Below are 27,722 nucleotides of genomic sequence, written 5' to 3'. Positions count from 1 at the left end.
GAGGGACACAGGGGGTTTATTATAGAGGATAATACACAGACATAACTGTTCCTGCTCTGAAACCCATCATATATCACACTGCAGGGTCTTCCTGAAGTGGTCTTTGTGGATCAGAGTGTACTGAAAAATATCACATCCCTACTGATTGCTACTTTTAACAAAGGTGCTAATGTGAAATACTAAAGGTAGGGGATGTCTCAAATGTTTCTTTCTGCAGGTCTCTGGGTAGGCAGTGTCACAAGGACACATGAGATGAGGATTCTGGTAAGGCTTTAGGTACACTAAATGGTATAACGTTGCCATCGCTTCCAACAATCTTCATTTCTTTCTAGTAGTATTTCAAAGTTATAGATGGTTCAAGACCATTCATATAAATCATTTTTAATATCAATTAAGGCCCTTTTCCGCTGAAACGCAAAAGCCCTGCCATGTGATTGCAATTCTAAAAAACTTTAACACACATTTTCAGTGTGGTTGTGCACAAATTTTTAATTCTCACAGTGTGTTTTTCTGATGATTCCTTAGCCAGAAAAAAAGGGAGACAATTTAAATGGAAAACTGCTTGCTAGAAAATCTCATAGTCCCACATTTGGTATGCAATTCTCTTGTGACTAACCCAAACGATACAAAAATAAATACAAGTGCAGCATGCACTACCATTTGCATTTAGGGAACAGTTGAAGCAGATTACTGGGAAACGTTCACCATGATTCCTATGATTTCACCAATGTCTTTTTGATCTGGAAATTGTATTGAAGCTGGTTCAGTGGAAAGGAGCACTTACACAATGGTTTGTGTTGCCATGATACATATATATTATGTGCTCTTTTTTGGATATATACAAAGTAGAAGTTATCCTTTAAAGCTAAGGTGTCTTGGGTGTCAAATGGTTAATGAGTGAAGTTTGGCCCAATCATGGCTAATTCATGAGTACGCAGATGAAGTAAATAAAAAAAAAATATATGTTTATCTTGATGTCCTGAACAGAGACATTTTGGCAAGGAGCTATATCATTTGCTGAGAAATGGGGCACATGGAGCATCTGACCACATCTCTTTTATGACTGGATTATCAAGCCTCCCCCCCCCCCTCCCGCCAATCACTGCAGCAATGAACTGTTCTCTGACAACACATAACAGCAGATTTCTCAAGTGCAGTGCAAGGAAAATGGGAGCCAAACAGATAAAAAAAAGAGGAGGAGTAGTTCTCTTTCAGTTTTCTTCGAACTGGTGATGATAAAGCTTGAAAACCCAGTTATTTGCGTTTGTTACACAATTCTAACGGAAGCCCGCATGAAAAAAAAGCTGCCCACTACAGGATTTGCTTGAAGATTTGGATTATAATTTCAATGTAAAAGTACTGTATGTTGTGGTATCTTATGGGCTTGTTGTAATGTATTCTGATGCAAATTTTATTTCCCACAGGTTAACGGTAAAGTGACCCTGAAGCAAACCTGAGCAACATGGAGTTAAGTGTATAGAGCTCAAATATTGGTGGAGACATCTTATTTCAACCTCAATCCCTGTGCAACTATGTAATATAAACACAGGATGCAGCAATAATGTATAAGATTTACTGGACACTATACTACATGATTGGGGGGGGGGGGGGGGAGGGCTTGCATTGTGCAATTTATTCCTGTTGTAAGCACTGTGAGGAAGAAATATTCCAGTGTCAGGTTGAAGTCCCTCCCCTTTGAACTCTCAAGCCTCCTCCTTGGTCCCTCAATGCGACAGATGGCTTCAATGTGTAAAATCTGGATACTCATAAACTCAGTTTCCCTTATCTTCAGTTCCATTTTGATTCTTCAAAAATCTCTAGAATTGGAGAAAATGTATCCATACAGTTTTCAATGTAGACATCCTCTGTCGGTATGGAGAAGTTCTCCTTAAAAGGGACACTAGACCCGAAATATATGTGGCGTCACATAAAGAAGCAATTATTAACATTCACAAATGTGTATGTAAGAATTCCTATCCATGCACAAAACTTGTGAAATTTTTCACAGAGTGCAAACTATTCCCCTCTATGCCAGATTGAGAAGAAGCTGGCTGTACAGCCGTCTTGATAGCACAAATCTACCTCCGATACTAGGAGATTACCATGTGGTAACTGGCTGCCTTGTATCATGTATTACAGCAGTAGTGATACCATTCCCAAACCTAAGCAGTGACACTGATATACACATACCTCAGTTTTTCAACAAGAGAGCATATTAACGATGATGTAATTTTACTCTATGACTGACCTACATAGTAAAAGGACACTTAAATCAATTATTAAGGGACCATGCTGCCACCAGTTACATCAAACCCCTTAAAATTAAGCAGATTATAAATGAAGCTGCAAGAATTAAGGAGGAAGACCTCTCTGCATGAAATACTAACTTCCCGTATCGCCTGCTAGACTAAATCCATACAGTTAACTTTCAAATTGTCCACTTTTGTAAAATGCATTGAGACCTTCTAGTATAAGGTAAAATCAATATTACATCTGCTGCCAGTGGGTGGAGAAGGGCAAACTTAAGCAAAAGTAACTGCATGGAAGTATTTGTAACGCAGTGTGACCCTTCAGGGCCTGCAAGGTTTCATATTATTAGCTTTCTCAAACAGTACGATTGTGTCGTCCTTCACCCACAATCGTAAACACCTGTGGAGGGAGGAGAGGAGTGAAGGGCTAGAATGCCAGCAATACATCCCTTCCATCAGTACATGTAGGCTTATGACAACATGCTTCACCTATGTAGATCTTCCACTTTGTCTCCACTGATAGCATGCGGATACGAAGATTTGTCTTTGTCTGGGTATAAGCACTGAATAAGCAACCCCTCTGGCCGCATAACGGTTTACCATAAGACCATAATAAATACAACCAGATAGTAAATGTAAAATCAGCCTGTATGAAGAAAGCCTCTATGAAGTAAGCCAGCTTGAACGCTGTTTAGTCTCTGCCTATGGATTGTAAGTCCACAATGATACAGTTCGGTCAGCTGAAGATGAAAGGAAGGAGAGATCTTGTGTGTGCCAACGGCACTGAATCACCTTGTCCTTATGTTCACCCACTTCAATGATGGGAAGGGGTTTGGTGAGATCACCTGGAAGAATCAGTATGAAGTAAATCAGTAAAGACAACATTGAAGAGATGACCGAGTCAATTGTGCAGACACATTAAAGGACAAGTCCGAGGTTAAAAAAAACCCCAAGATTTACTTACATGGGACTTCCTCCAGGCCCTGGCAATCTATTTGTCCCGCTCTGCTGCTTCGCTCCCAGCCGGGGTCCCCTCCGTTGCAGATGCTGCCAGGTTCGGCATCTTCTGTGCCTGCTCGAGTGAGCGGCAGCGCCACTCGCAATCGCGCTCACGTAGCCTGGAGCGTTCTGGCGCCTGTGTAGAATGCTTCCTGCTCCAAGAATGCAACCGCAAGCAGCGCGGCTGCATGCTCGCGCAGGCGCAGAAGATATTTGCAACGGAGGGACACTGCGCTGGGAGCGGAGCTGCGGCGAGGGACAGATACGCTGCCAGGGGCTGGAGGAAGTCCCAGGTAAGTGGATCTTGGTTTTTTTAAACCCCAGTTGTGTAGTTTAAACAGAAACAGACAAGAAACTGTCTAAAAATGAAGGTGGAAATTCTGTGGATTTTTTCCTCACTGTACATTTAAGTTTCTTCTTCTGCTATTACATAAATGACTATACGAATAGCAGCATGTCCTAATTTTTCCTCAAAAATGCATATGTTATAGTATTGTGATATCTTAAAAGTAATGGAAATAGATCAATAATATTTACCTTGCAAATCTGTAACTTTGATTTTCATATCATAGGAACCAGTAAGCAAGTAGTGAGCCCCAGGGGAGAAGCGAACAGAGCGGACGTCACTAGAGTGGGGGTGGTAACTTTGCACCATACGTCCTCCTCTGATGTCATACAGCATGCAGCTCGAGTCCTCCTGCCCCGTGGCAAGCAACCTCCCACTAGGATCCACTGCTACAGTGGCCACTGCGCTGCCTGGAAGAAAAGACACACACACACTAATTAGTTACACGCTGGAAAGGTTACATTTATTTAAAAGGTTAAATTTATTTAAAAACTTCAGATGAATCTTCTATCCACAATCTGAATTCATGGAATAAGCAGTATATCTACAAAGTATTACATTTGAAGAAATAAACATATAGCGCACATGAGTTGGGTAGAAATAGATGGACACACCCATCAGTAAAATCCATTGAAATTAAAAAAAAAGGTAACCAAGCACAATATTATGCAGGCTTAAGGTGGCCACTAACGATCCAATTTCTAGCGAAAAATCGTTCGAGGAATCAGATCCTGGCTGGGGTTAGTAACTATTCAGTAAGGAGTTCAAGGCAAGACTTCGTAACACCGCAGTGTAGCCTCTTGAGCATGTCCCAGTGGCTGCAGCTCTTGAGCGATTTAAGTCCAACAGGAGAAAAGTGCTATACAAATGTCCAGATTATTATTATTATAGATAATTCTGATTGAAAGTGAAATCATTCACTACACCATCAACAAACCAATCTTAGCTTATCCATCATAACCAACATGAAAATCCAAATTTTGGTTAGATGAAAATTCAGTAGGATTTGTAACAGATTGTGCCCATCAACAGAGATTATTTACAACCAATCCAATCAGAATTTCTGATCGCTCAAACGATTTTTAGCTAGAAATTGGACAGTTAGTGGCCACCTCTAGAGAGGTTCTCTTTGAAGAATAATCAGCCGGTCACAGAATAGAACTACTGCTCCTGGTTCAGCAATGCAAGGGAATCCATCTGTAACTAATTTTAGCCTCATAATTGGCTGCTGTACTCCCAATTTGATCACATTTTGCATACATGTTCTCAGAGTGGGTAATTCTCAAAAGAAGTTAGAACAAAAATTAAAAAAATCAAAAAACAAAACAAAAAAAAAACATAAGAAGCTTAGCATCCTAAGCTAAGTCATCCTTTTTAAAATCCCTACCTACATAAATAATTTGGGGAGCTCCTCCCTGTGCTGCACAGGAGAGGGCAAAGGGGGAGGCGGCGGGCATGGTCAAGTGATGGCTCGAAAAAATCTGGAAGGGAAGAACTATGGCTTTAACACATATTTGAAAACTTAATTTATTTTTATTTTAATTTATAAATGAACAAAAATGCATAAAATCATCTGTGCAATGTCTTTGAGCCTCTCCTATAAAATAAAATACATTATAGTCTAGAAAACACAAACTTCTATTTCCACTTTACCTGTTCCGTGAAATGTAGTTCCGATCACTCGAACACAGCTAGGCACACGCAAGTCCCAAAATCGCACCGTCTTGTCTTGGGATCCTGAAGCGATCATCCATCCACTCCATGTATAAAGTGCAAGAATATGCCCTGAAATTAAACTGCTCTATTAACAGACAGGCAATTGACTAGCTTTATAACTAAATGAAAGCTTGCTGATGTTCTTAAAAATAAACTTTATTGAATAAATTATGCTATGATGGCAACAATACACACTCAAAGGCCCAAATGCAATTTAACTTTTTCTCCTAGGTTTTCTCCTACCTAGGTGATATTTTTACATGTTAATAAAATACATTTTAAACCACCAGCAAGCAGAATACTCAAATACTCAAAATAATTTTAAGAGTACTTTTCTCCTACTTTTTGGTAGTTTTTTTTTATTGCAGAGTGCTGAAAAGTTTTAAAGAGAACCCGAGGTAGGTTTGAAGAATATTATCTGCATACAGAAGCTGGATCTGCCTATACAGCCCAGCCTCTGTTGCTATCCCAAACCCCCCTAAGGTCCTCCTGCACTCTGCAATCCCTCATAAATCACAGCCACGCTTCTGACAAACAGCTTGTCAGAGCTGGCTGTGTTTATCTCTATAGTGTCAGTCTGCTGCTCTCCCCGCCTCCTGCAGAACTCCAGTCCCCGCCTGCATCCCTTCCCTCCCTGCTAATTGGAGGGAAGGGACGGGGGCAGGGACCGGAGCTATGCAGGAGGCGGGGAGCAGCTGAGACTGACACTACAGATGTAAACACAGCCTCACAGCACGGCTGTGATTTATGAGGGATTGCAGAGTGCAGGGGGACCTTAGTGGGGTTTGGGATAGCAACAGAGGCTGGGCTGTATAGGCAGATCCAGCCTCTGTATGCAGATAACATTCTTTAAACACACCTCGGGTTCTCTTTAAAGAGAAGATGAAAAATTATCTCCTAGGTGAAAACATAGGAGAAAAAGTGAATTACATATGGTCCAAAGTCTTTAAAGGTCAGCAACAGAAACTGTTTTTACATAGCTGAGGAGCAGGTTGCCACCACCACTTCACCTTCCCTCTGCCTACAAAGATGCCCTTAAAGTGGACCCAAATTAAAAATACAAGATTTCAGAAATAAAATCTATTTTCTAAATTACAATAATAAATAGCAGCCCTTTTTTCAGCTGCATTAGGGGAAATATAAAATATTTTACATTTATTGGAGGAACCCCTCCCTTCCTTTCATATTGCCGGGACAGAATCCGGCAAACTGGTGAAGTAGATGGTGTCTGGCAAAGGAGGAATTGCTAATGGCTGCCACCTGTATAACCCTAATTATGAAAAGAGAATGGTGAAAAGCATGCACTGAAATGCTCATAGGCTTGAAGGAGTGTTTATTTATCTTTGTATGTGTCAGAGTGGTGCAACTAAATATTTTGAATTAAAAAATTGTTTGGTTTGGGTCCGCTTTAAAGTGAACCAGAGACGAAGCACGCTCATGTATTTTATCATATATATCAGTGGGGACATTACAGAAAGCACCTACCCTGCTCTCTGTTTCATTGTTCACTACTCAGCCTGCTTCTAATTAGCCCTGATAAAATCCCTGACTGAGCATTCAGTCTGGCTTTGCTCAGGACATTATAGCGGAGTCATTATAGCAGAGCAAGAAGGGGGCAGGCTTGGCTTCTGCCTGCATGACAACCCACCACTTCACCTTCCCTCTGCCTACACATAAGCCCTCCATTTCACTAGTCCCCTGCCAGCATGACAACCCACCACTTCACCTTCCCTCTGCCCACACAGATGCCCTTCATTTCACCAGTCCCATCTGCATGACAACCCACCACTTCATCTTCCCTCTGCCCACACAGAAGCCCTCCATTTCACCAGTCCCCTGTCTGTATGACAACCCACCACTTCACCTTCCCTCTGCCCACACAGAAGCCCTCCATTTCACCAGTCCCCTGTCTGTATGACAAACCACCACTTCACCTTCCCTCTGCCCACACAGATGCCCTCCATTTCACCAGTCCCCTGCCTGCATGACAACCCACCACTTCATCTTCCCTCTGCCCAAAAAGAAGCCCTCCATTTCACCAGTCCCCTGTCTGTATGACAACCCACCACTTCACCTTCCCTCTGCCCACACAGAAGCCCTCCATTTCACCAGTCCCCTGTCTGTATGACAAACCACCACTTCACCTTCCCTCTGCCCACACAGATGCCCTCCATTTCACCAGTCCCTTGCCTGCATGACAACCCACCACTTCATCTTCCCTCTGCCCACACAGAAGCCCTCCATTTCACCAGTCCCCTGTCTGTATGACAACCCACCACTTCACCTTCCCTCTGCCCACACAGAAGCCCTCCATTTCACCAGTCCCCTGTCTGTATGACAAACCACCACTTCACCTTCCCTCTGCCCACACAGATGCCCTCCATTTCACCAGTCCCCTGCCTGCATGACAACCCACCACTTCACCTTCCCTCTGCCCACACAAATGCCCTCCATTTCACCAGTCATCTGCCTGCATGACAACCCACCACTTCATCTTCCCTCTGCCCACACAGAAGCCCTCCATTTCACCAGTCCTCTGCCTGCATGACAACCCACCACTTCACCTTCCCTCTGACCACACAGATGCCCTCCATTTCACCAGTCCTCTGCCTGCATGACAACCCACCACTTCACCTTCCCTCTGCCCACACAAATGCCCTCCATTTCACCAGTCATCTGCCAGCATGACAACCCACCACTTCACCTTCCCTCTGCCCACACAAATGCCCTCCATTTCACCAGTCATCTGCCAGCATGACAACCCACCACTTCATCTTCCCTCTGCCCACACAGATGCCCTCCATTTCACCAGTCCCCTGCCTGCATGACAACCCACCACTTCATCTTCCCTCTGCCCACACATACGCCCTCCCTTTCACCAGTCCTCTGCCTGAATGACAACCCACCACTTCACCTTCCCTCTGCCCACACAGATGCCCTCCATTTCACCAGTCATCTGCCTGCATGACAACCCACCACTTCACCTTCCCTCTGCCCACACAGATAACCTTCATTTCACCAGTCCTCTGCCTGCATGACAACCCACCACTTGACCTTCCCTTTGCCCACACAGAAGCCCTCCATTTCACCAGTCCTCTGCCTGAATGACAGCCCACCACTTCATCTTCCCTCTGCCCACACAGATGCCCTCCATTTCACCAGTCCTCTGCCTGCATGACAACCCACCACTTCACCTTCCCTCTGCCTGCATGGCTGCCCACCACTTCACTCACTGGCCACCCCCTATTGCCTTGCTTTTATAGCTCATCACTGAGAGATTTAAAAATATGTTTGTAATGTGGCATGATATACTCTTGTGCTTTACAAAATGTTATTGTATTATTGTATGATTCTTACCTGTATGCCCACTTAATGCATGAAGCCCCTGTCCACGCTGGCAGTCTGTAGTGTAAATATTACAGTCTCCAGCTCCAGCACTGATCAGAATGGCACCTCCGCTCTCAGGGCCTTCCATAAATGCCAAGTCTCTAATCGTACCATCATGCATGCTGAATTCCAGGTCTGGGCCTGAAAAAGCAGAACAATGAATGAAACAAACCCAAACATTTTCTAAAAGAACTAAAGCAGAAATTCCTAATGATATCTTATGCTAGCCCAGTGAAAGGAAGGTACAAAGTGAAAAAAAAAGTCTGTACCTAGATATATGTGAACAGTTTTACCTGCCAAAATTAAATTATTCTATTTATCTATTACATTTATTGATCTACATTTCCATTGCATACTGAACAGGATGACATGCATTACCATCACCAAGGTTTCTTACAGGTTTTATATAAACAATGTTTTTTGCCACTGTATTCAATGACTATATAAACCTTTCTTTGGATTAAGACTCTTCTACATTTCAGGATTTACATGCAGTGGCTGATGATGCACCGTCAGACTCAGCATTAACCTCTACACCAGTGTTCCCCAACCCTGTCCTCAAGACCCACCAACAGTACATGTTTTGTAGAAAACCACAAACATGTACAGCAGAGGTAATTCGTGTCTCAGCAGAGCTGATTTAACTTCCTCTGTAGATTTCTACAAAACCTGCACTGTTGGTGGGCCTTGAGGACAAGGTTGGGGAACACTGCTCTACACGACCGCTGTATCGTGTATTTACCGCCCCTGCACAACGGTTCACAACCGAGAACGTAAATACATGTACCCGCTTTGTTTACAACGCCGTTCACGATCGCTGCGCTGCTGTCGTTCGTTTCTGCCTCAATCCCGCTGTTGAGTGATCGGGGAATGGGAACAGCTTGTTCCTAAACCCGATTGCAGTGCCTGCGACAAATGAAAAGCCGGCATCACGCTGATGCCAGCATTTCATTCACGTAAACAAATACACTAACTACTTCCGGGTACTGTTTACAGTACTTGGAAGTTAAGTGTAGTGCCATCTCATGGCCAAAAAGTAAAATGCACCCAAACATATACAGTGGGCTGCGAAAGTTTGGTCAACCTTGTTAGTCGTCATGATTTTCCTGTATAAATCATTGGTTGTTACGATAAAAAATGTCAGTTAAATATATCATATAGAAGACGCAGTGATATTTGAGAAGTGAAATGAAGTTTATTGGATTTACAGAAAATGCGCAATAATTGTTTAAATAAAACTAGGCAAGTGCATACATTTGTCATTTTATCGATTCCAAAACCTTTAGAACAAATTATTAGAACTCAAAGTGGCTTGGTAAGCTCAGTGACCCCCTGACCTACATACACAGGTGAATCCAATTATGAGAAAGAGTATTTAAGGGGGTCAATTGTAAGTTTCCCTCTCCTTTTAATTTTCTCTTAAAGAGAAACTCCGACCAAGAATTGAACTTTATCCCAATCAGTAGCTGATACCCACTTTTACATGAAAAATATAATGATTTTCACAAACAGACCATCAGGGGGCGCTGTATGACTGATTTTGTGCTGAAACCCCTCCCACAAGAGGCTCTGGTACCTTACGGTACTCTGGGCAAACTGCCACAATGTAACAATGACACACACAGGAAATGGCTGTTTATAGCTGTCTGTTAAAGCCAGAACAGCTACATAATCTGCCCACAGTAACAATGTCACCATGTAATACATGTCAGAATGTGAATCTGGGAGAGGAAAGATTTTACAATGAGCAAACTCTGACTAAATCATGTATACATAATTATTGTAAAAATTAAGCACCTTTTTATAATAAATTATTTTCACTGGAGTTCCTCTTTAAGAGTAGCAACATGGGGGGGGGGGGGGGGGGGGGGGGGTGTCTCAAAACAACTCTCAAATGACCTGAAGACAGACTGTTCACCATCATGGTTTAGGGGAAGGATACAGAAAGCTGTCTCAAGAGTCAACCCACAGACCAGCACCAAAGATCTACAACATCATCTTGCTGCAGATAGAGTCAGTGTGCATCATTAAACCATTCAGCACACTTTACACAAGGAGATGCTGTATTCGAGAGTGATGCAGAGGAAGTATTTTCTCCGCCCACAGCACAAACAGAGCCGCTTGAGAAATGCTAAAGCACATTTGGACAAGTCAGCTTCATTTCGCAATAAGGTGCTGTGGACTGATGAAACTAAAATTGAGTTATTGGCGAATGAATGGGAGAAGCATGATGTGAAAATTGCTCTAGTTTTTAAGGGGAAAAACCTGTGGTTGGGAAGTGGTTAAAGTATAGATGTGAGAAGGGAAAAAAGCCTCTCTGGCTGATCCACAGGCTCCCCATGTCAGACTTGCTTAGAAGGTCCCAGTGCTGGATCAGTGGGCTTGTGTACGATTGTGGAAGCCTCAGGACTATCCAGAAGCTTCCCTCTTCTAAGGTAATTATCTAACTTTTAATCAAAATTTTATTCAAGTTTATTTTAAAACTACTGAGAGTTGAACTGCGTAATATTGCTTAGCTTCTTATTACAATGGCAAAGGTCAAAGTGTGGGATATAGTAGGCAGCAAACAAACATTCAGTTGTAGAAGGCGTGGTGTAAAGAGCAGGAAACTTGGGCCAACACAAGAATCAAAGCAGCATACTTCAGTACTCATTCAAAATCTGTTTGAAAGCCTGTCATTTACTTTGGGTGTTCTTGCCCTGTAAAGGGCTATCCAAGTCCCTTAACCACTTGAGGACCGCCCCCAGCCGATGGGCGGCGGCAAAGTCCGGGCCCAAACGACCGCAATACGCCCATCGGCGGGGGCGGCTGCGGGAGTGGCTATGCGGCGATCGCGTCATTCGTGACGCGATCAGCCGCCGGGGACTCGCTCCGCCCACTGCTCGTAGTAACCCGCCGGCCGTTCGGAAGCGCCGGCGGGTTACTAGCTCCCGGATCGCTGCTGCACATATGTATAATAGGCTCTGTAATGTATACAAAGCCTATTATACTGGCTGCCTCCTGCCCTGGTGGTCCCAGTGTCCGAGGGACCACCAGGGCAGGCTGCAGCCACCCTAGTCTGCACCCAAGCACACTGATTTCCCCCCCCCTGCCCCCTGATCGCCCACAGCACCCCGCAGAACCTCCCCTGCCCACCCCCCAGACCACTGTTTGCACCCAGTCACCCCCCTAATCACCCATCAATCACTCCCTGTCACTATCTGTCAACGCTATTTTTTTTTTATCCCCCCCCCGCCCACTGCCCCCTCCTGATCACCCCCCCACCCCTCAGATTCTCCCCAGACCCCCCCCCCCCCGTACTATATGCATCTATCCCCCCTGATCACCTGTCAATCACCCGTCAATCACCCGTCAATCACCCCCTGTCACTGCTACCCATCAATCAGCCCCTAACCTGCCCCTTGCGGGCAATCTGATCACCCACCCACACCAATAGATCGCCCGCAGATCCGACATCAGATCACCTCCCAAGTGCAGTGTTTACATCTCTTCTCTCCTCTAAACACCCACTAATTACCCATCAATCACCCATCAATCACCCCCTATCACCACCTGTCAACTGTTACCCATCAGATTAGACCCTAAACTACCCCTTGCGGGCACCCAATCACCCGCCCACAGGCTCAGATTGCCCTCAGACCCCCCATTATCAATTCGCCAGTGCAATATTTACATCTGTTATTCCCTGTAATAACCCACTGATCACCTGTCAATCACCTATCAATCACCCCCTGTCACTGCCACCCATCAATCAACCCCTGTCACTGCCACCCATCAATCAGCCTCTAACCTGCCCCTTGCGGGCAATCTGATCACCCACCCACACCAATAGATCGCCCGCAGATCCGACATCAGATCACCTCCCAAGTGCAGTGTTTACATCTCTTCTCTCCTCTAAACACCCACTAATTACCCATCAATCACCCCCTATCACCACCTGTCACTGTTACCCATCAGATTAGACCCTAATCTACCCCTTGCGGGCACCCAATCACCCGCCCACACCTCAGAACGTCCTCAGACCCCAGCCCTGATCACCTCGCTAGTGCATTGCTTGCATCTATTTCCCCCCTCTAATCACACCTTGAGACACCCATCAATCACCTCCTGTCACCCCCTAGCACACCTACCCATCAGATCAGGCCCTAATTTGCCCTGTGTGGGCTCCTGATCACTCGGCCAAACCCTCAGATCCCCCTCAGACCCCCTTCCGATCACCTCCCCAGTGCATTGATTGCATCTATTTTCCCCTCTAACCGCCCCCTGAGACACCCATCAATCACCTCCTGTCACCCCACTAGCACTCCTATCCATCAGATCAGGCCCAAAACATCCTGTCATCTAAGAGGCCACCCTGCTTATGACCGGTTCCACAAAATTTGCCCCCTCATAGACCACCTGTCATCAAAATTTGCAGATGCTTATACCCCTGAACAGTCATTTTGAGAAATTTGGTTTCCAGACTACTCACAGTTTTGGGCCCGTAAAATGCTAGGGCAGTATAGGAACCCCACAAGTGACCCCATTTTAGAAAGAAGACACCCCAAGGTATTCTGTTAGGTGTATGATGAGTTCATAGAAGATTTTATTTTTTGTCAAAAGTTAGCGGAAATTGGATTTTTATTGTTTTTTTCACAAAGTGTCATTTTTCACTAACTTGTGACAAAAAATAAAATCTTCTATGAACTCACCATACCCCTAACGGAATACCTTGGGGTGTCTTCTTTCTAAAATAGGGTGACTTGTGGGGTTCCTATACTACCCTGGCATTTTAGGGGCCCTAAACCATGAGGAGTAGTCTAGAAAACAAATGCCTCAAAATGACCTGTGAATAGGACGTTGGGCCCCTTAGCGCACCTAGGCTGCAAAAAAGTGTCACACATGTGGTATCGCCATACTCAGGAGAAGTAGTATAATGTGTTTTGTGGTGTATTTTTACACATACCCATGCTAGGTGGGAGAAATCTCTCTGTAAATGGACAATTGTGTGTAAAAAAAATCAAAAATGTGTCATTTACAGAGATATTTCTCCCACCCAGCATGGTTATATGTAAAAATACACCACAAAACACATTATACTACTTCTTCTGAGTACGGCGATACCACATGTGTGACACTTTTTTGCAGCCTAACTGTGCTAAGGGGCCCAAAGTCCAATGAGTACCTTTAGGATTTCACAGGTCATTTTGAGACATTTGGGTTCAAGACTACTCCTCACGGTTTAGGGCCCCTAAAATGCCAGGGCAGTATAGGAACCCCACAAGTGACCCCATTTTAGAAAGAAGACACCCCAAGGTATTCCGTTAGGAGTATGGTGAGTTCATAGAAGATTTTATTTTTTGTCACAAGTTAGCGGAAAATGACACTTTGTGAAAAAAAACAATTAAAATCAATTTCCGCTAACTTGTGACAAAAAAAATAAATCTTATATGAACTCACCATCCTCCTAACGGAATACCTTGGGGTGTCTTCTTTCTAAAATGGGGTAATTTGTGGGGTTCCTATACTGTCCTGGCATTTTAGGGGCCCTAAACCGTGAGGAGTAGTCTTGAAACGAAATTTCTCAAAATGACCTGTGAAATCCTAAAGGTACTCATTGAACTTTGGGCCCCTTAGCGCAGTTAGGGTGCAAAAAAGTGCCACACATGTGGTATCGCCGTACTCAGGAGGAGTAGTATAATGTGTTTTGGGGTGTATTTTTCCACATACCCATGCTGAGTGGGAGAAATATCTCTATAAATAGACAATTGTGTGTAAAAAAAATTAAACAATTGTCATTTACGGAGATATTTCTCCCACCCAGCATGGGTATGTGTAAAAATACACCCCAAAACACATTATACTACTTCTCCTGAGTACGGCAATACCACGTGTGGCACTTTTTTGCAGCCTAACTGCGCTAAGGGGCCAAAAGTCCAATGAGCATCTTTAGGCTTTACAGGGGTGCTTACAATTAGGCACCCCCCAAAATGCCAGGACAGTGAACACACCCCACAAATGACCCCATTTTGGAAAGTAGACACTTCAAGGTATTCAGAGAGGAGCATAGTGAGTCTGTGGCAGATTTCATTTTTTTTTTGTCGCAAGTTAGAAGAAATGGAAACTTTTTTTTTTTCTTTTTTTTGTCAGAAAGTGTCATTTTCCGCTAACTTGTGACAAAAATAAAATCTTCTATGAACTCACCATGCCTCTCACTGAATACTTTGGGATGTCTTCTTTCCAAAATGGGGTCATTTGGGGAGTATTTGTACTATCCTGGAATTTTAGCCCCTCATGAAACCTGACAGGTGCGCAGAAAAGTCAGAGATGCTTGAAAATGGGAAAATTCACTTTTGGCACCATAGTTTGTAAACGCTATAACTTTTACCCAATCCAATAAATATACACTGAATGGTTTTTTTTTTATCAAAGACATGTAGCAGAATAACTTTCGCGCTCAAATGTATAGGAAATTTTACTTTATTTGAAAAATGTCAGCACAGCAAGTTAAAAAAGTCATTTTTTTGCCAAAATTCATGTCTTTTTTGATGAATATAATAAAAACTAAAACTCGCAGCAGCAATCAAATAGCAGCAAAAGAAAGCTGTATTAGTGACAAGAAAAGGAGGTAAAATTCCTTTAGGTGGTAGGTTGTATGACCGAGCAATAAACCGTGAAAGCTGCAGTGGTCTGAATGGAGAAAAAGGCTCTGGTCCTTAAGGGGCGAAAAGACTGTGGTCCTTAAGTGGTTAAAATACCAGGTCAAATGTTACTGTTACCATACTGTGATTGCTATTCTTCAAGTATTCCCCAACTTGCACTTTTGATACAATATCTGACCAATTTGAAATGCTTAAATCAACATGAAGAATTACCCTGGTTGATTTGGCTCTTTTGGGTGTTGTGATGTTAAGCTTTTACTAGAGTAAGTAGCTTCAATATCCCAGTTAATGAATGGATTATTATAATCATTCATAGTTAGGACCCCATTTTTGCTTGCCGCTTTTCCCCCTTAGTAAAACATTCCTGAGTCATGTTATGCAATTCATTTCACAATATGATCACAGGGTCAGAAGCCAATGAAATCATACCGATGGCAGGGCGAGTGGGCTGCAGCAAGGGAAAGAGCAGCATGTTTGGTGTTAGTGGCAAAAGTGCGTGGTGGCGGTAAGTGAAATCTATGCTCTGGCAGGGATAACTGCTCCCAAATAGTGTGTGGATTTCAATCAGCATCATCCCAAAGAAGTTAATAAGGCAAATTTTAAAGCAGAAAGTACTCTAACCCCCTGCCCCAAATGAGATTTTATCTCTCAGTGACATCACTGTAAACATAAATCTAATTGTTTGCCAAATTACAGCACTTTTGGAATACAGGTTTGCTCAGTACACAAATTTATTGAACATAATATAACTATTAGGCCTTGGGAAACTTACCGGTTGCATTGCAGGTCTCTGCATTAAAGGGCAGAACTTTGACATACTTGTCATTAGAACCTGTAGCAAGCAGCTGCCCACAGGGGCTCCACGCCACACAGTAGATTGAACCTTTATGATGCTTGTTCCTCTTAAATCGAACCACTGGTTGTACCGGACCATTTGTAAGACTTAAAAGAGAAAAAATATATATCACTTTCAGCAGTGATTAATTTCAGTTACTAATCAATCCTTTGTATTAACATATGTATATTTTCCTCACCCGCCATCAATCACATCAGGATAACCACAGACTCTCAAAGTTTTGGCATTGGATCCAACAGCATACAGGGAGCCACTGGGGTGGAAAGCTACAGCCCGGACAGCTTGGGTGTCTTCCAAAGTGGTGAGACAGACAAACTGCTGTTTTTGTTTGACATCAGGCTGTAAAAATAAACAGAACCTGAAAATTAGGTCAATGGACACGATTCAAAACTGACAAAAGCATCCTTTTTCAATTCTAGGACACTGAAGGTAAGGCTGGCAATTAATTTTCAACAAGCTGGTATAACAGTCTAGCCACATCTAAAATACATTCTAGGATGCAAGATACACATGATTTCATAATACTCTAAATAATTAGCAATCAGATTTTACCTTTTATCTGAGAAGAAATTAAATGTAGACTCTAGATAGCCATTTTAGATTACAGCACTTTGCATACTGCACTTTAACTTAGTAAGCAATTAACAGAAATGACACTATAGCAAATACATAGGCAGTCAGCAATGAAAGACTATATAGAGAATAAATATACAGGTAGTCCCTGGTTAAACTAGATAGGGACTGTAGGTTTGTTTTTAACCTGAATCTGTCCATAATTTGAAACACTGTGCCATCTCTGTCCCCTGTACTGCCTTCTCTGCCCCACTAAGCCTCCAGTGTCCCCCTCTGTGTCAAGTCAGTTCCCCCGTGCCTTCTGTGTCCCCATCTGACCCCCATTGTGTCACCTCTGTCCTCATGTGCCCCGGCCGGTTTTAGCAACAATGGGGCCCCAGGGCAAAATAAACCTGGGGGCCCCCCCCAACAGATACCCCAGAACAAAAATCAGCATTAAAGAGACTATGTAACAAATTTTTCAGCCTTAGTTCTTCTATCCTATAAGTTCCTATGCCTGTTCTAATCTGCTCTGGCTTACTGCAGTCTTTCCTAACTGCACTGTCTCTGTAATAAATCAATGTATCTTTCCTCTGTCCTGTTTGTCGGGCTAAAGCTTGAATGTGTGGAATGTGCAGGGCTGCTTGTGATTGGTAGAAGCGATACACACCCTCTGCAGGCCCCCTGCATACTCTGAATGACTCACACACTATGCTTAGCTGAGCCTATTAGAAGCTGGTTAGTTTGTTTGTAAACACTGCCTAAAACTGTTAATTACAAGCCAGGATTGCAGCAGAGAGTGGCAGAAACAGCACAGAGGGGCACAGGAGAAAATAATGAATAGAATGGTATGCTTTTTATTGTAAGAATATTAGAGTACAGATTCTCTTTAAGGGACCTTTTTTGCAGCTGGTATAGTCAGGGTGTGAATCCCCAATCGGTCGGAGCTCCACATTCTGGCTATCCCAGCCTGCATTGGGACAAGGGGTTAAAAGGTTGCAGGAGAGGGGACCCCACATAATTTAAAAAAGAAAAATTACCACACTCTAAACATAAAAATAAAAAAAAAAATTGGAAAATAGGAGAAAATGCCAGGGATCTTCTTATAGCCATATTGCGCTGTATAGCGATCCCTGGCCAAAGCTCTGCGGCTGCGGAGGGGTTTCCAGGAGGTCCATACGTACTGCGTATGGACCCCCTGGAAACCCCGTCAGGAAATTCATTGCTCTTTCTTTTCAAACATGTAAAATTACACTACCGTTAGGTTTTCTATTAAAAGTGACATTTACCGCATTTAAAAGTATACATTTTTCCTTGGAAAATTTAAAATCGATTTTCTCAAAAACTATTCTGTTTGAACTGGATGGATGTATGTCTTTTTTCAACCCAAATAACTATGTAACTATGTATAAGGTCTTTTTGAAAAAAAAAATGTTTCCTCTTATTCCCAATGATCTCCTTAACATATCCTGCAAATTTAGGGTTTCTAGCATTTGAAGAGAACCTGTACTGAGTAAAAATTATTCAAAATAAACACATGAGGTAACTTCAAATGAACATTACATATTTACCTTGCCATTAGTTCATCTCAGAAGCTCACCATTTTCTTCTGACAATTATCCCTTCCAGTTCTGACAATATTTTGTCAGATCTGAAATATATCAGTTGCTGTCAATAAAATATCAGTTGCTGTCAGTTATAGCTGAGAGGAAAACTGATTTACCAGGTAATGTCCATCTTTCCCTATGGCTCAAGTGGGCGATGTTACAGTTTAACTGTGTGCTGACCAGAAAGCTGTTATGGGTAATGCCCATTTTCAAAATGGAGGACGGAAAATTCCCTTGATCACAGTGGACAAACAGGACGCAGGAGAGGAGAAAGAGATTGAGGAGTAGACTACACAGGAGATAAGTATGACACGTGTATGTTTATTTTGACTTTTAATTTTCAGTTCAGGTTTTCTTTAAGGTGGATTTGCTATTAACCGTTAAAGTTGGCGGGTTTTTAAATGTGTATTTTTTTTCCTTTGAAACTTTAAAATCGATTTTCTCAAAAACTATAAGGTCTTTTTGATTTTTTTTCCTTTTGTAGCCACTGGGGGCCCCTACAGGCTCTGTGGCCCTGGGGCAATTGCCTCCTTTGCCTCTATGGTAGCGCCGGCCCTGCATGTGCCCTCAGTGTATTGCAGCAAAATGTAAATTTACTGGTTTAAAAACATTTTTCTTTGAAATTTTTAAATTGCTTTTCTCATAAGCTACAAGGTCTTTGAGAAAAAAAAATTCACTTGTTTCCACTGAATCATACTTCACATTTTCAGGCTGTTTATATCGGCAGGTCGTTAGTAAGTCGGGTACCAGCAGTACTGTATGTGGATGAGTATGGTGCATTATTAACAGAGGTGTAACAGAAATGTATCCTTTTATCAGCCTTTGAAGCCTTATACCCCTGCTTCTTCTTTTGCTACACTTTCTCACTATGATATTAAGTTATTATTTTGAAATAAAAGACAACAAAAAAATGAAAGATTCAGAAAATAAAGTAACAAAGTAGCAGAAATGTTCTTTTGACAGGGTCCGTTCTCTGACAGCAATGGATTGCGCAACATCCAGAGTATAGCTTTAAAGTGACAAAGAAGTGAAAAAAAAAAAAAAAACTTCTGATGTGATGATTTGTATGTGTAGTACTGATAATTAATAAAACATTAGTAGCAAAGAAAATAGTGTTGTATTTAAATTTTTAGATATATAGCTTTTATTTTATAACATTCCATAATTCTGTCACATTTGCAATTACAAGCCGCACTCAAAACGTAAACTAAAAAACAAGCAGAGCCAATGACCCTTTCAACTTCCCTGCAGTAAATATCTTTTCTAAATCTGTCTCTGACTGTTTCTTTGATGTATAAGTGCTCCAGAAAACCGCAATCCTCAGAGAGGCTCTTTTGCACAAATAACAGCTGAAGGTTTTTTTTACTCTTCCTGTATTGGAAACAATATGAGACTCATATCTGTGCTACTAAGGCTCTATTTCTCTACTACACATACAAATCATTACCTCATAAGTTTATTTACACTTCAGATTCCCGTTAATAAATTTGAGCTAAATTCTAAACCATCACCGAGCTGAAAATAAACCTGAAAATTAGATTAAGGCTGGTTAAAGAGGAACAATATGATGTCAGTATGTTAATGTTGCGGAATTACCTATTCTATCATCATGAAAGGAATTCTCTTGCACAAAAGCTGCAGTAAGAGATAGTTTGAATAGATTGGGTGTAATATGAAGTATCTTATATGGGCAGACTTGGATGGGCTGGTGCCCAGTTATACTTTCACAGATGGTGACATTTCACTACAACTAAACTGCCTATAATGCCTTTTTGAAAACTACTAAGAAACCATGAAGTGCGATGGTCCAAGCCCTTCTTCCCTAAGCATTTCCCTTTCCTCTGACCTGCGGCCTTGCAACAGTCTCCTGTAAGGCTTGTTTTAAAAATTTCCTGGCAATTATGGAAATCCCTTCACCTTTCCAGAAGCAAACTTATAAATAGAATACAAAGCAAATATGTGTTAGAAAAAAATCACTGCAACAATTCGAGAGACTACTCCCCAATTTGACTTGATATGGGACCCCTGGACAGTATGGTTGGCTTCAAACACTTCCCAGTAACACTAACTCCCTTCCGAACCTGTTCACTTTAAAGTTATTATATTGGTACATGATATTCTGTCTTATCACTGCTGTTATCCTCTGGACAATATCCTCCAAGCATGATTGTTGCTGTTGCAAACTCAAAATTGTTGTATGTTCCTTATTCTTTTTTAATAATAAAAAGATAATTGAAAAAAACATTTCCTGGCAATTACCAGGTAGTGAAAACTGTACAAATTAAATTCAGTATTTTAGGGAACTTTTCAAAACAGGAAAGGATATGCATATTTAGAAAACTTTTTTTTAAACAAAGTGTATTCAGCATTCTTACCTCTGAACTTTTCCTTAATCCGGTACTTGCAGGTTCTTCAAAATGTGCCTGGTCTCCTCCACTACAAAGTAAACCAGTCACAATTTTATTCATAACCTAGCACCCAAATAATAACACAATTTATGTATAATCATTAACCCTATTGTGAAACCTACAGCACACACCCGTATTTTTCGGACTATAAGACGTACTTTTTCTCCCCAAAAAGTGTGTGTGCGCGTGTGTGTGTGTCACTGCACATCGTTGGCGGAGCTTCAGCGCGACAGTGACAGCCGTTACTTCATTGGGGCCAATCACTGCACAAGGTGGGTGCAGCTTCAGCCGGCCTGTACTCAGCTGTGGTCTCCACTACCGGGATTTAGCGTGCATACCACCAAGTGCTGTAATTGGCGGTCTAGGGCAGCACCCCCCTCTCTGATTTGTCGATGGCTACTTCCTCAGGGAAGAAGGTATGGTATGCAGGACACAAGGATAAAGGACACTGAACACAAAGATGGGGACACGGGGACACCACACACAGGGACACAAGGGGACATCTGACACAGGATACCACACACAGGCATGTGATACCGAACCCATGGCTGGGACACCGCACACATGTATAGGACACGGGGACACCACACACATTAATGTGACACTGCACACGTGGATGTGACACGGGGGACACCGCGGACAGGGACATGGGGACACCACTCACAGAAATGGGACACAGAGGGACAACGCACACATGGATGTGACACACAGGGAAACACAGCACACATGGATGGGAAACCACACACATGGGTGGGACACAGGGTGACACTGAACACAAGGATGTGACACAGGGGGACACCACACACAGGGATGAGACACAGAGGGAAACCGCACACATGGATGTGACACAGGGGGACACCACCCACAGGGACTGGGGGACACAGCACACAAGGATGTGACACAGGGGGACACCAAACACAGGGACGGGAAACCATACACGTTAATGTGACACGGGGACACCGCGCACAGGGACAGGAAAACGGGGGCACCGCTCATAGGGATGTGAGACTGAGGGACTCCGCACACATGGATGTGACACAGGAGGACACAGCACTCATGGATGGGAAAGGGAAACCGCACACATGAGTGGGACACAGGGTAACACCACACACAAAGATGTGACACAGGGGGACACCACACAAAGGGATGGGACACAGGAGAACACTGCACAGGGACAGGCACATGGACAGGGACACCAGAGGACAGAGCATGTCACAGAGGGACACCAGAATACACAGGGACAAAAGGACACGGGGTCACCAGAGGACAAGAGGGCAGAGAAGGACACATGAGGCACAAGGGAAACATAATGGGGGGGGGGGGGGGGGAGTCAATAAGAGGCCCCTGCACTAGACGCACCAGCTTTAGTATATTTTTTCGCCTGGTTTTTGTCCTCTAAACCTAGGTGCGTCTTATAGTCCGGAGCGTCTTATAGTCCGAAAAATATGGTAAATGCTATTGTGAAACCTATAGTAAACATCACATTTTAACCCAGCTTTGTTATCAATGTACTGGCTACAGTAGCCACATCGATGTTTGCAAGTGCATTAGGAGCATGATCTGCGTTATATCTTGCATGTCTTGATCGGGAAATATTTTGTGCCACTGCAGAAGAGACAATGGACTCAATTCACTAAGATCATGCTAGAGATAATAAAGCAAGAGGAAACTTACCTCCACACGTGAGAGTTATCTTACCTTTTCATTCCTTAAGTTACCTCTCCTGTAGTTAATTTACCTCCTCTGTAGTTATTTTCACATGCAGCTAATTAACAGCCTGTCTTTAACTCTGGAGTTATTTTAAGGATTGGAGAGTTAATTTAAAGACAGAAGAGTTAACTTTAGGCTTGCCTGAGGTAAAATGTTTCCTGAATACTACATGCCTTATCACCATGGTAACAACTCTAGAAGAGTTATTAAAGACAGGAGATAAGTTTAGTGAATTGAGGCCTTTATGTCTTGAAGCATTGGCTTTATCTTAGGAAGTGTCTGCTTATATAGTGTTTAAAGATTTGACAACATGGGGTGCGGTAATTCCTACTCCTAGCATTGGCACTCTGACTACAACTGGCTTTGGCTGAAGGTGTGCAGGACAAATTTATATTTTTTCACTGTTATCAATACAGTGTAAAAGGCCACATTTACAGTGGCGCGCCAGCATAGCGCTGCCCTGTAACATGCGTTACTGCAAATGGTGCACATTAATGGTTATGGTGAAGCATATTTTCCATTGACTGTATGCTTCACTGTATCGGACGCACGGGTAACGTGGTGCTGCTTTACTGATCTGTCGCCTTGCATTCCTGTTGTCACAGGGAACGCAACGTCACTGTGAACGTGGTCAAAGTGTCGTCTTCTTAAGAGAACATAAAAGCAAGACACTATACACCTGGGGAATATAATGAGAGCATAAACTAATAAAAACAAAAAAACAAAAAAAAGATGAATAATTGATGGAGTGCAAAGGTTTAATGTTGGTACGCTCATAAGAGGGTGTTCCTCTTGTTCCTTAGTTTTGTTGTCTCTGGCAGAACAGGAAATAAACACTATTTTCAGTGCTACTTACTAAAATAGTGCATTTTATTCTTATCAAAGACATGTCAACTCACAGCCTGCCATTAAGAAGCAAATAAGTCTATCTCATATTTCAATTTCATGAAAGTTGTATGCAGCCTGAAATTGGTTGACACAAATGAACTTCCTGTCGATTTTGAATGGCCCAGTTTTGAACTGCATACAATTTGATGAAATCTGAATGCTAGCTGGAATTATTTGCATCTACTGACCAACTTTACTGATGACCTTATAATTAGGAAGAAGGAGCCCAAATACTGGATAACACTGCTGGAGATTTCTACCTGGTTTGGAAACACACTAATGTGCTACATGCAGTTCCAAAAGCAGTAAGATGTATTATATGCACTGACCTAGTGCTTCCATACACTGGCGATTCCTCTGGAAATGGAATGTTGTTGGCGCTGCCTCGCTTCAGAGGAGTGCTGGTATTGATGCTCTGCCCATCAGCTTGTGGATTTCTCTGTAGTGAAGCAGATATTGAAGGTGAGGGGCCATTGGTGGCTGAGGAGCTACTGTCTCTAGGACCATTGTGTTGTTTAGTATTTGGTTGAATTTCCTCACTAAGAGGCTCCATTCCCACATTCAACTCCCCAAGCTTTTTGATGGATCTTGAGAAGCATACAAAAGAGACAAACACAAAGCCACAAATATATTCAGCAATGCATTTCTTTAAGAAGAGAAGGTTAGCACACAAGCCAAGAAACCCACATGGTCAAAACACAGCAGTCAACTGGGTCACAGACAACTGCAGAGGGTAGATCCCTGTCCCCATTTGCAGCCCAGCTTAGAGGAGCTGTCACACATTGAAATTGCATTTCTAAGTATATTTTTTAACACAAAATATATTAAGAAATGTACTGTATTTTGCTGTCATTTCATCCTGACTGTAGGGATAGCAGCATTTCGCAAATGTATTAAAAATGTAAGAATGTTGCAACTTTTCCCAAACAAAATATCTGCTGCACCAATTCACAGGTTAAGGATGTTGCCTTTTGATGTAGGGTTTGAGCTTTTGACCAGGGTTCAAATCCTGTCTCATCCCAGTACATAAAATAGTAAGGAGTCTATGGGCAAGGCTTCCTAATGATCCTGGACGCCCGTGCACTGCGTCCTATTTGGCTGCAGCTTTGAAGTGCTTTGAGTTGGCCAGGAGCAAAGCACAATATAAATGTTGTGTGTCTTGTCTTCTGAGTTAATACACTATTATGCAAATTTTCAATGAAAAAAAATTATGCGGCTTGAAAATGACCCAACCCAATTCCACCTCAGCAAGATTGGATAGGTGCATGTTCAAGCTACATAAATTTGCATTGAAGATGTGTATAATCCTGCATCAACTTGGAATTATTTGCATCTAACTGACCATCCCTACTCATGTCCATCTTGACAATTTTCAGAGGCGTGGCTTCAGCTGACACAGCAATTACCCTCCCCCATACAGATGCACATCACTAGAGGGTGAGAACTTCACACTGATTTGGAGTGAGCAAGGGTTTATATGAAGTAGATAACCATTTATGAATTGGTGCTGCAGTCATTTCCATTTTTTATTCTACAAATGCTACAGCATTAAAGGAACTGAATGCATAACTGACCTAAAATAATACATTAAACCACAATTACAGTCTGGCACGCCAAAAAACAACAACCTGTCTCCTACCTCCTTACTTCTCATATAGGCACCCTACCTGTCTTTGTGCCACAGTGATATAATCTGTGTAGCGAAACATTTCCCCCCACACCCTCTAATTCAAAGAACAATTAATGCTAGTAACAGTCATTTGGCATGGTTAAGTTCTTCCTATTAACCACTTACCGACCGCACGCTTATACCGTGCGTCGGCAAAGTGGCAGCTGCAGGACCAGCGACGCAGTACTGCGTCGCCAGCTGCAGGCTGATTAATCAGGAAGCAGCCGCTCGCGCGAGCGGCTGCTTCCTGTCAATTCACGGCGGGGGGCTCCGTGAATAGCCTGCGGGCCGCCGATGGCGTCTCGCAGGCTAAATGTAAACACAAGCGGAAATAATCCGCTTTGTTTACATTGTACGGCGCTGCTGCGCAGCAGCGCCGTAAGGCAGATCGGTGATCCCCGGCCAATCAGCGGCCGGGGATCGCCGCCATGTGACAGGGGACGTCCTGTCACTGGCTGCACAGGACGGATAGCGTCCTGTGCAGCCCGGATCATCAGGGGGGAAAGGTAGGAGAGGGAGGGGGAATTTCGCCGCGGAAGGGGGCTTTGAGGTGCCCCCCCCCGCATCATGCCTGCAGGCAGGAGCGATCAGACCCCCCCTGCACATCATCCCCATAGGGGGGAAAAAAGGGGGGCGATCTGATCGCTCTGCGTGCACCCTGATCTGTGCTGGGGGCTGCAGAGCCCACCCAGCACAGATCCCAACAAACAGCGCTGGTCCTTAAGGGGGGGCAAATGGTGGGTCCTCAAGTGGTTAAAAGGCAGCTGTATATCTCAGATAAAAGTCATTTTGTTGCTTTCAACTGCTGCAGCAGTCTGTCAGAAGAGTACCAGACAGAACCTCACCTTATCTTCTTTGTACATAATATAAAATTTACTCAATGTGGAGAATAGAGTGTGGCACCATTCCTGTCAGAGTAATCACATGATGAGGCTCCAGGGTAAAGTTAAAGTAATCAACCATACTTTTTTATAACAAGCTTCTGTTGAATTTTTGAGTTATAATAATGGGGCAAAAACACTGGAGCCCAAGGGAAATTCTGGCTAATATGCAAATCATCTCTCTATGCCCCTGAAGCCAGGCTGCACATCCAGAACAATTGGTGTATAGCAAGCCTATAGCTTATTAATTTTACAGAGCCACATCAACCCAACATGCAGACAGCCTGTTTGGGACTGTTGATACTTATCAGTACATGGCAGGGATTGATATGGCTCTATGGGATAAGGCTTGGACCAGTACAATAGCAGTGCTCTCCCCAGAATTTTTTTTCCAGCCGGGTGGCATGAAAAAGTAGCCGGGTGGCATGAAAAAATAGCCAGGTGGGGTGATATGAGAAAATGGAAGGCCGGCGCTTTTCAGCACAATTCCGCTTACAGCATAGGAGGAGGTGAGCCGATGACAGCCGGGTGATCACCAAAACTAGCCGGGTAGAGCACCCGGCTAACAGAGCCTGGGGAGAACACTGAACAGAATACCTAGAAAGCAGATTATACTGAGCCTTGCCTTTAAGTAGGAGGGCTTTTTGGTCTCTTTTAGTCCCCAATACTTTCCTAGTGGTTTTAGGTCACCCTGAGCTACTTAGGTATTCTGTTTCCTCAGTGACAGATTCCATTTTTGATGTGCAGTACGTAGCCAAGGCTAAGTGAAGAACTGATTTTCCCTCCTTTATTTTTGTAACAAGCAGAGCAGCAGCAATTTCACATTGCTTTTAGGATATATTTGAATGCTTACAGGGAGGAGAAATGGCCTTTCTGTAAATATCAGTCTTGTTTTAGAATTACCTATTGAGGAACTGCTCAGTGAGATTCTGGGGGTTATCAGTCTCTTCCACTTGGTTTACTCCTCCTTCATAAAGCATCTGCTGATACAGCTGTCGCTGCTGCTCCTTTTGCTCCAGATGCTGCTGGTATCGCAGTTTCTGCCGGTAATATTCTTCAAACTGCTCAGTGGAATCCCGAAGCTGAAAAACGTTATACACACTCAGGCTTCAGTAATCCATTAAAGTAGATAATATTTTCTAAATTAAGAGGTTTTCAGAAAAAAAAAAAAAAAAGTCACAACTATTCCGATCAACAGGGGTGGGTTATCTCAGAAATAAGAAAAAGAAAACGAAGGTCTGTGTATAAAATTCAGATATATTTACGCAGAGCTGAGCACAGCTGTAATGTGCATGAGACCAGATTTATGCAGAAGCTACACAGGCCAATGAGGCCATGACCTGTGGCAGATAAGGATAGGTTGCATATAAAAAGCAAGATTAGGATGGGTTGCACATGGAAGCAGTCCGGTACTACGGTGACAAAGCATATAAAAAAGCACTGTGTGCAGCAATGCTCTTGTGCCAAGCTGCTGTCCTCCTTAAAGTGGCCACTAATGATCCAATCTTCTTCATCCAATTTTACCAAATCTATGTAGTAGAAGGGTAAATTGAGAGAAAATATTGAATGGATAATTTAGGCAGTTCCCTTATATTACATAGAAATGGTAAGATGGGATAAAAAAGATTGGATCATTAGTGGCCACTTCAACGGCTTGCTCAACTGTAGGACCTATCGCACCAAGGAGAGGACTAAAGTATATCTCACGCTCTCCGAAAAAGCAATGGCTAATAGCCCAAGGTTGGCCAAGGGACTTTCGTTGTCATAGACATGAACAGTGTTTGACACTTAAAAGGTGAAAAGTTATTTTTGT

At 43.0% G+C, this 27,722-nt stretch overlaps 1 protein-coding gene across 1 annotated transcript in view; it reads right to left on the bottom strand.

Annotated features, from left to right (window-relative positions):
* Nucleotides 1–2,876: 2,876 nt before the first annotated feature.
* WDR47 (WD repeat domain 47) overlaps nucleotides 2,877–27,722 on the bottom strand; it is a 91,746-nt gene continuing 66,900 nt past the window's right edge. Inside the window, exons 7-15 of the mRNA XM_068240089.1 lie at nucleotides 26,813–26,991; nucleotides 23,689–23,946; nucleotides 20,729–20,789; nucleotides 16,373–16,533; nucleotides 16,111–16,280; nucleotides 8,668–8,838; nucleotides 5,248–5,379; nucleotides 3,786–4,004; nucleotides 2,877–3,094 (exon numbers count right to left, since the gene is read on the bottom strand). Of these exons, the coding sequence (XP_068096190.1) occupies nucleotides 2,952–3,094; nucleotides 3,786–4,004; nucleotides 5,248–5,379; nucleotides 8,668–8,838; nucleotides 16,111–16,280; nucleotides 16,373–16,533; nucleotides 20,729–20,789; nucleotides 23,689–23,946; nucleotides 26,813–26,991 (1,494 nt within the window). The 3' untranslated portion in view covers nucleotides 2,877–2,951. The remainder of the gene's footprint in view (nucleotides 3,095–3,785; nucleotides 4,005–5,247; nucleotides 5,380–8,667; nucleotides 8,839–16,110; nucleotides 16,281–16,372; nucleotides 16,534–20,728; nucleotides 20,790–23,688; nucleotides 23,947–26,812; nucleotides 26,992–27,722) is intronic.

This window comes from Hyperolius riggenbachi, chromosome 6, assembly GCF_040937935.1.
Source record: "Hyperolius riggenbachi isolate aHypRig1 chromosome 6, aHypRig1.pri, whole genome shotgun sequence".
Taxonomy (NCBI): Eukaryota; Metazoa; Chordata; class Amphibia; order Anura; family Hyperoliidae; genus Hyperolius; species Hyperolius riggenbachi.
Note: the sequence above shows the minus strand (reverse complement) of the source record. Positions and strands in the feature narration are given on the sequence as shown.